At 41.7% G+C, this 9,502-nt stretch overlaps 1 protein-coding gene and 1 long non-coding RNA gene across 3 annotated transcripts in view; one reads left to right on the top strand and one right to left on the bottom strand.

The window, feature by feature from the left end:
* Pan3 (PAN3 poly(A) specific ribonuclease subunit) overlaps positions 1-529 on the bottom strand; it is a gene marked incomplete in the record, with an annotated part of 146,064 nt that extends 145,535 nt beyond the window's left edge. Inside the window, 1 exon segment of the mRNA XM_013505498.1 lies at positions 1-529. Coding sequence (XP_013360952.1) covers positions 1-259 — 259 coding nt within the window.
* Positions 530-581: 52 nt separating this feature from the next.
* LOC102006684 lies at positions 582-4,485 on the top strand. 2 transcript variants are annotated; one of them, XR_264211.2, is made up of 4 exons: positions 582-1,442; positions 1,534-1,725; positions 2,634-2,736; positions 4,447-4,485. It is a non-coding gene; the product is annotated as an uncharacterized LOC102006684 (long non-coding RNA). The 2 variants fall into 2 exon arrangements; XR_001231425.1 differs by having other exon boundaries at positions 582-1,725.
* The last annotated feature ends 5,017 nt before the right edge of the window (positions 4,486-9,502 follow it).

Below are 9,502 nucleotides of genomic sequence, written 5' to 3'. Positions count from 1 at the left end.
GGGCCAGAGGGACGCTGTTGCTATGGAGGCCGAGGCCCGGGGCGGCCCCGGCGGCCGGGTCCTCATGCAGGAACTGACACTCCTCCCCGTAGAAGCACGTCTTGTCCTTGGCGTAGTAGCGGCAGTACTTGAGCTTCACGCCGGCCGCCGCCCCGCCGGGGACACCCCCGACCCCCGGCGGGGCCGCCGCCGCCGCCGCCAGCGAGGAGGGAGAGGAGGCGGCGGCCGAGGGGGGCGGGAGGCCGCCGCCGCTGTTCATGGCAACGCCGCAGCTGCGCCCGCCGCCGCCACCATAGACGGGGGAGGGAAGGCAGACGCCGCCGGAGCAGATAAAAGCTGGGCGGGAGGGCCCGTCCCGCTGCGGGAGCGGAGCCGCCCGGGGAGAGGGGGCGGGGAGGGCGGGAGGAGGGGGCAGGACGCGGGAGTTGGGATTCTCACTCACTCTCGCTCTGTCCTCTTAAAGGGGCCGCGCGGGACGCCGGGGTGGGCGCGCGGGCCCGGACGGGCGCTTCGAGGGCGCGGGCTAGGGGCGAGGGGGCGGCGGCGGCGGCGAACGGCTGGAGAGGGCGGAGGGGGCGGGGAGGGCGGGAGGAGGGGGCAGGACGCGGGAGTTGGGATTCTCACTCACTCTCGCTCTGTCCTCTTAAAGGGGCCGCGCGGGACGCCGGGGTGGGCGCGCGGGCCCGGACGGGCGCTTCGAGGGCGCGGGCTAGGGGCGAGGGGGCGGCGGCGGCGGCGAACGGCTGGAGAGGGCGGAGGGGGCGGTTGATTTTTAAATTGTGCCTCCACTCGCTCTCTCGCGCCCTGGTTCCTGCGAGTTGTTTATTCCATTTTCCTCTTCCTGAGACGGCCGTCGCCGTTGCGCGTGCGCGCCGCGGCGCGGTGCCTTGTGGGTAGCCGGCGCGCTGGGGGAAGCCTGGCCGGGCGCCGGGCCCCCGGGGGCATCCGCGCGCGGGCGGCCTCGGGACGGGCGGCGTGACGTCCTCGCGAGAGCGGGTGCCTCCCCGTTCTGTGTGTTTCCCTACCGATCTAGCCAGGTGTCATCCTTGATAAGACACAATTGACAGTGGCTGGCCGTTGGGAGGCTGCGCCCGGGAGCGGTCCGCGCCCTCGCCCCGCGAGGACTGGTTTAATTTTGCATCGCGCTGCCTCTGCCGCGTCCCTTTTCACCCCCACCCCACCGCCCTCCTGCGAGGTGCCGAGCACTGCGGGACTGACTACCGTAGCTTCTGGGCTCTTTGTCAAAAAGTGGGCCAGGAGAATGTTGCAATCGGCAAACCCCCTGCTCGGTGCTGCACCTGTTTCCTCTGTTATTTATATTTCTAAAGGCCCTCAGGAAATTTTTATGAAAACTCAGATGCCATCCGGGACGGCACTGCCTGGACGTCCCGGGGAAGTTTCACTTATAAATGTACTGGATTGTTTTTCTCCAGTCAGCCTAGGTCTGGATTTGAAATTAATCTTTAAAACATAATTTTTCCCCCGGCGACCTCTGATGTTTTTGCTCTACTATATTTAATTTGTTTTTTACAGGTTTTAAAGAATTTTAACGGCAAGGAAGGGAATTTTAACAGTTTAGCTTTTCTCTTAGATTTTCACGAAAGGTGAATGAGAGGTGGTGTTGACGGTATTTAGGAATTCTAGCAAACAGTCACAGAAGAATGGAAATAAACAAAACCACCATGCTGCAAAAAGGGAAAGGTGGATCCTATAGAGCAAAATCTGGTAACCCCGATGATGTTCCTTAGCTAAATTCAAGAACAATAGCGTTGTATTAAATTCTGTTTGAAAGCATTTCCGCTTATTTAATTATTCCACCAATATTTATTAGTGACCAGGATAAGTACCAGGAATTGTACTAGGAGGTGGAGAAGCAAAACTGAGCAAGATGCAGTCTTAACAGCTTACAGTTGGGAGGGGTGGTGCACGCTTGTAATCCCAGCATTGGAGAGGCTGAGGCAGGAGGATTGCCACAGAGTTCAAAGCCAGCCTGAGCTACATAGCAAGACCGTGTCTCAAAAAACTATAAAAAAATTTTTCAAAAAGAAAAAGAAAGAAAGGTTACCTACTTTCTAATGCCTTATTTATCCTCTGGTGTGGGACATATAAGGGACATCAGCGATTATAAACCAGTGTCTTCAGTACTGACCATGTCACGATGGCTATTAGAGGATATTAAAAATGTTAGATTTCCTCGAGGAAGTTAATAGCTTAGTAGCAGTGATTGGAAATGTCATTGAATTCAGACGAAGCTGGGTTTGAAACGCGCTGCCTACACTCCATAGATACCTTACCCTAGGTAACATGCTTCTCTTTGCCGAATTTGTGCAACTGGGATACATTAAACTAATAATGCAGATAAAATGTCTCATACTTAGAATGAAGTAGGCTGTAGCCACTGTAGTAGTGTATGCAGAAGAACGTTCTAGACCAAGCACACAGCTTTTACAAAAGACCGCGAGGTGGATGGGGAAAGGTTTACTTAGATTGTTAGGGAAAATGGAGAATTGAGCAGAGTCCATGGAAGTCCTTATAAGGCCACGTTCAAGGGTTGGGTTTTTTCCTTGAGAGCAATCAGATGTTACTTACAGGGTTTTAAAAAGTCAAGTAATGGCATTCAGATTTCCCTTTAGGAAAAGACTTTTTGACCCTTCACGCCCGGCCCAGCGCTTGACCCTCCTAAGAACCCTATTAAGACAAAAGAAGAGGAACACTCACGTTTTATACTTAAACAAAGTAAGTCGTGGTGTAACACAAAGTTACCAGTTTGTGAGCTGCAAAGCCAGGACTTAAACTCCGGGTTCCTGCTGACAAAAATCTGTGTTTTTTGTATTATCAGCTCGGCCGTTGTTTGTTTGTTTTTTCTTTTTTTTTTGGTTTTTCTCCGGTACCGGGAACCGAACTCACAACCTTGCGCTTGCCAGGCAGGCGCTTTTGCCGCTGAGCTAAACCCCCAGCCCCAGTTTGGCTGTTGTTAAATGAACTTGTAAGTCTTCTGATGTCTCCGGATAAGGAAAGTAGTGTTTATGGTGAGACAACAGTTCAACAATCCATACTACCTTAGATTAAGCATACCAGTCCATAATTGAGAATCTACTGTGTGCTGTTCCAAGTAAGTTCTGTGCTAGACTCTGATACATAAAATGTTTAAAATAAGGCCACAAGTGTTACTGGGGGATTGTGAGGAAAGTTCAGAAGATAAATCATCCCTCAGTACCACATTTAACAAGGTTTCGTGTTAAGTTCTTGTCAATAGGTTACAGAAAGGTACACTAAGATACTAGAATTAGGTATCATTAATACTCCGATTAATCAAAACGTTGACGAAACTGGCTTTGGATTCCTTGAACAATACCCAAAGAGTATTAATAAACTGATGTGGAAAATGTTTAAACCCCTCCTTTGGACTCTGTTTAGCTTTTACGTAAAGATTTTCTGCTGCTTAGGAAGATACTGTCCATAGCAACCTTAGCCCATTGGTTATGTTGCAAAACCGGTGGAGACAAATATAGCAGTGACAGATTAGTATTGATAGGGGCTGGGGATTTAGCTCAGTGGCACAGTGCCTGCCTGGCAAGCGCCTCGGCGTGAATTCAATTCCCGGTACCGGGGGGAAAAAAACGAAACAAAAAAAAGAAAAAAGATTAGTATTGATAGCTGTCTGTCAGCTGGAAAAATATATAGTACTAAGATTAAACAGTATGGATATAAATGTTAAGTTTTTGAATTTGAATTAACCTTGGGGAAAACAGAGCAGACATTCTGATACATCACTAATGTTGCATTTCCCCAGTGCCAGAAAACCAATTGGCTGTATACTTCATAAAGCCTTTAAAGTGGGCATTGCGTTAGAACAATTACTATTCTACTTCACGAGTAAATCCTAACAAAACCTATAAATAAATTTTATATTCTAAAAAAATAAAAAATTTTATACTCCAGTACTCAGTGCAGTATTAACTTATGAAAGCCAAAAAAGAAAAATTGCAAATAATTTAAGGTGTAAACACTAGAGAAATACTAAAATAGATTATCTACTTGGAATTTTATGCAACTATTTAAAATGATAGTCATAAAACTTACAACAGTGTTTATGACATCTTGTACATATGTAACATGATCCAAGATTGTGTGCTACATTACTGTAATGATATTTAGAAAAAAAATACAAATAGCTAGACGTGATGGTGTACACCTGTAATCCCAGCACTTGGGAGGATGAGGCAGGAGGATCGCTGTGAGTTTGAGGCCAGCCTGGGCTACATAATGAATTCTAGGTCAGCCTGAACTATATAGCGAGACCCTATCACAAACCCCTAAAATAGAAATAAAGCTTAATTACCCTAAAACATTAACAATAATTTTACTAAGGTGACAAGATGACAATGTTTTCGCCTATTTCCTAACTTTGTTTTATTTTTTGTTTTGTTTTGTTTTGTTTTCCAGTACCAGGAATTGAACTCACAACCTTGCGCTTGCCAGGCAGACGCTGTGCCACTGAGCTAAATCCCCAGCCCCTTAACTTTGTTTTATGAAAATAAATTACTCATACAATAGAAAAATAAGCATTAAAATTTGTCAGAATTTAATCTTAGCCACTTAATTCTGAGAAGTGGGTACGTAGTGTTTATTAAATTATACTTTGTATTTTTTGTTTATAAATTATTTGAGCTGGACACTGTTGACCATTTCTCCACATTTTCACTAGTTTAGTGTTTCTCTTAGTTTATTCCGTGGAAGACTGATTCAACAGAATATTAATGCATATATGCAAAAGAAAGCGTTCTAGAATTAGGAAAGTTTGTGAAGCTGAGTTAAATAGTTTTATTTACCACAAGTCTCTTTCTGAACCTTTAATGTGTTGATACATGAGTATAAAAATGGAAGATAATATGCACCAAATTTTTTGACTGTGGCATACTTTATTTCCTCTAATCATTATGTGGAATTAGTGTTCCTAGAATATACTTTGAGAAGGACTGTCCTTTCTTATTTTCCCCAAATAGCCTGTTCGAAAAATTGTCTACATTCTTCAATCCCCTATCCCAACCCTCCTTATATTTCATATGTCTATCTGTAAAAAGAAAACAGATGTGAGAGTGACCCCTTAACTCATGCTCTGGTCTGCATCACCTGACATTTTCCTTAGGAATCTAGCTCTTCTATATCCAGTATCTTCTCTCTTCTGATTCTGAGTAGATAAATATGTAAAGGCTCACATTTAAATAATTTTTAAGGAATCCACCTCAGCTGAAATTTTTTAATGAAAATAAAATCCAAGAAACTGAAACAGTGCTTAAAAGATAAAGCTACTTGGGAGGACAATTTGGGAATATGTTTAAAATTTTTAAATATACAAACCGTATGGCCCAGTGATGCCACTTGTGGTATCTACCATAGAAAAAAAACATTTATTTTGAGAAGTAGGAATGGGAGTGTTAGGCCTTGAACCCAGCGCCTCGCACATGCTAAGCACCAGTTCTACCACTGAGCTCCTACACACCCAGTCCCCAGAAAAACATTTGTGTTTAACATGGCAAGCATAACAACATTCAGCTGAGGAATTTTTTTTTTTCATACCAGGAGTCAAACTCAGAACCTTGCACTTGCCAGGCAGGCGCTGTGCCACTGAGCTATATCCCTGGCCCGAAACACTACTGTATCTTTCATTTATTTATTTATTTTTCTTTTTGGTACCAGGAATTGGACTCTCGACCTCGCACTTGCCAGGCAGGTCCTGTGCCGCTGAGCTATATCCCCAACCCCTAGGAATTGTTGATAATAGTAAAATTGAGACTCACCCAAATCTTCATAGTTTGGTGAATCTATATGTACCACCATTCTCTTAAGCACCATCAAATGGAAAGGGCAGGCTGCAGACAATTGTGTGGAATATGGCACCATTTATGTAAAAAAATTAAAATCCATTTCCTACAAGGATCTATATACACAGAAGGATAAACATTAAATTGTTAATAGGTTGGGGACTGAGGGTAGTGATCAAAAGGGACTTTATGTTTTAATGTTTCAGATTTTACGAGAGTGTAAACTGCTTTGCTTCTCTGATTAATTTTTTTAAATAATGAAACTTGCCTTTGATCACTTCTTTTACCCTAATTTCTTCCTTTCTCCACAGGTCGTTTCTTTTTAATCATCCGTTTCATAACCAATGTCTTCATCTCCCATTCATCCCTTACTCAAGAATAATCTGACATTTTTTGTTTTTTATTGCATTGAAGTATTTTTGCCAAAGCCACCCCTGGCCCAGGCAGCAAATCCTGACACGTACTTTTCAGCCACTTTCTGTCTCCTCTATAATATTCAACAGTGTTAATCATTTTCTCAGTTCTGCTTTCTCTTGGCTTCCAGTCGCCCTTTCTCTTGGTTTTCCTCCTGTTGTATCTTTTCAGGTCCTTGGTAAGGTTTCCTCTGCCTATGATATTCAGTGCTACCTGCATGATAGGCCTTTCAGAAATATCTGTGAAATACATAGCAAGTAGTTTATTATCCAATACAATGCATAGTTATCCTTTAAGATTTAAGTGTGTGTTGGGACCAGAAAAAGTACAACGGATTTGGAATTAGAGTAACTAGAGTGAAACCTGGTTTTTACTGCATTACTCTCTGGGGCTTTCAGCAAGTCCCTTAACCTCACTTAGCTTCAATTTCTTCATTTTTAAGGTGGAAAGAATACCTGCCTTAAGGAGTTGTCTTGAGGGTTGAATGATATAATGAGAACCTCATAGAGAAAATAATCTCTGAGCTACTAAATGAAAAACAAAAGTTTTCATTTTCAATATTATTTTAACCACCTTTTTGTGTAGCAAGGATTTTACTTCTGAGCACTTTATGTTGTATTACCTTTAATACCGCGTCCTTGGACATTCTTTCCTGCATCCCTCTACTTACAAGATGGTGACTTTGGCAGTTACTGTCATGATGCCTCAAATTTCATAGGGTTTCACAGCTTCAGAAGCAACCGGGCATGTTTTTTATTTGTCCTCCCAATAATCCTGCAAAAAAGTTAAATGAGGACGTTATTTTAATAATGGGGTTCTGAAAGTTTAGAAGCATGTGCGATTCTATAACTTGCCCCCAAATAAGGCAGCTGAGGCTTAAAACCAAGTCTTTCAGTTCCATTTTTCTGTGCTTTTTCTCCCAAGATACAGCCATCTCCTTAGGATTGGGTCCCTTCATTCTGGATTTTGTCACTGTTGTCCTTGGCTGCCCCAAGGTTAAATACATCCCCTCATTACCCTCCATTGAGATATATCAAATAGATTCTCAGTCTTTGTCTCTTATGCAAATTGAGGATTTCAGAACCTGTAACATGCTAATACAGAGAGAGGGTAATTTTCAGTATTACTCACCTGTACTGTAGCAGTAATGCTCACAAATGCAATAATATTCCCAATTTTGAATGGAAGAGAGATAATAAAGTGATGAGATACTTTTTCTCTCTCTACCTGATAATCTAAGTATTACTTTCCAAGTAGTCACCTTTGTAAACATTAGCATTACTCTAAATTGTATCTTGAGATTTATTTTAGTACCCTAATCACACTTTTTATATACCCTCATTGTAGCTAATCTTTATTCTTTAAGATTTGATTTCTGTAAATGACTCGGTGATCAGAGCCATAATGAAAATTATTGAGCAGAACTATGCCATTTGTAATCAAAAGCTATTTCATTATAAATAAAACCAATATTCTTACGTGTTTCAAAAGTTGGTGCTGAAAATAATTTCGTAAAAACAACACTAGCATTATTACGATGTAAATATATCATCTCCCTAGGCAACTATAGTAGCTGTTCTACAAAGAACGTATTTAAAGATTATTTAGAGTTCTAACTTACCACATTTCTAGGAGGACTACAGTCATCACGTTACAGTGATGCATACGTACCTCTTTCTAGCAGCACAACTCACAATAGCTGAGTCATAGAAGCAGCCTATATGCCCGCCCACAGATGAATGGATAAAACAAATGCGGGACATATACACAATAGAGTACTGCTAAGTGATGAAGGATAAATTTGAGTCATTTGTAGGAAAATGGATGGATCATGGGAGCATAATACTGTGTGGAATAAGTCAGTCATAAAAGCTTTAAATTTTTTTTGGTTGGTTGTTTTTTTTTCTCTTTTTTGGTCTTTTTGAGACAGGGTCTCACTATGCAGTTCAGGCTGGCCTTGAGCTCACTTTGTAGTTCAGGCTGTCTTCGAACTTGCAGTGATCCTCCTGCCTCAACCTCCCAAGTGCTGGGATTACAGGCATGTGCCACCATGCCCGGCCTTGAAAAAAAAATAATAATTTTAATAAATGTCTATGCACCAAATAGTAAGTGCAAAAAATCAGAATCACCTAGCTATACAAGAACTTGGATAGAATCATGCAAACAATTATAATAGGGTTTAATACATCTCTTGCAGATTTTAATATGTAAGATATATTTAAAACAAGGATAAATATTAGTAATATAATCAGCTGGCTTAAAATGTTGTACTTGCAACTTTGTACCCCATTCTATATGGATAAACTAGGCACAGTGACACTGGGAGAAGGAGGAAACAGGATCATACCCCTAATTCCTTCCTGGGCAACTTAGCAAGACCCTGTCTCAAAATAAAAACTTAGAAAGGCTGGGATGTAACTCAGTGCTGGAGTGCCCTGAGTTTATTGCCCAGTACACACAAAAAGTACACACCCTTTTCATGTGACCGTTGGAGATTTACAAAAATCAAACACATACCAAGCCATGGCTTATAGCAAATACAGCAAACTGTAGCAAATTTCAAAAGAGATTTTTCTATGTTGCATTTTCTGATTATGATCCAATGCATCCTAATAATAGCATATTAAACAGAAGACCATTCATCCTACCTGTTTAGAACAAAAGAAAATAACGGAAAGTCAATTTTAAAAGTATGTGCTGCATTTTAAAATTTATATGATAAAACTGCTATACTCAAGAGAAATGGACAGTCATAAGTAGTTTTATTAATAAATAAGAATGAATGATAATCACTGGCACAAGAACAAAGTGAACCAAGAGAAAGGATGAGATGGGAACTTATAATAAAGGTTGAAATTAATGAAAAGGAAAACATTAAAAGATTTAAATAAGACCAAATTTGGTTATTTGAAAATAGCAATAAAAATAGATAACACACCTGCAAGTCTGATGACAGAAAGAAAAATGTATATCATTAATATTTTCAATGTCTATGAAAACATCATTTAAAATTAAAGAGGTAATACATACTTTTTCAGGCAAAATTGGGGAATTTGTCCCTAGCAGACTCATACTAAAGAATTTCAGATGGAAAGAATGAACAACAATAGAAAAAGTAAAATATGTGGGTAAAACCAAATGAAAATTCTCCATTAGAACAATGCCTTACAGGGGCTGGGGATTTAGCTCAGCGGCAAAAGCGCCTGCCTGGCAAGCGCAAGGTCGTGAGTTCGGTTCCCGGTACCGGAGAAAAACCAAAAAAA

The sequence above is a fragment of the Chinchilla lanigera genome, unplaced genomic scaffold, assembly GCF_000276665.1.
Source record: "Chinchilla lanigera isolate Chin_1 unplaced genomic scaffold, ChiLan1.0 scaffold00096, whole genome shotgun sequence".
Taxonomy (NCBI): Eukaryota; Metazoa; Chordata; class Mammalia; order Rodentia; family Chinchillidae; genus Chinchilla; species Chinchilla lanigera.
This window is presented reverse-complemented; position numbering and strand designations above follow the sequence as displayed.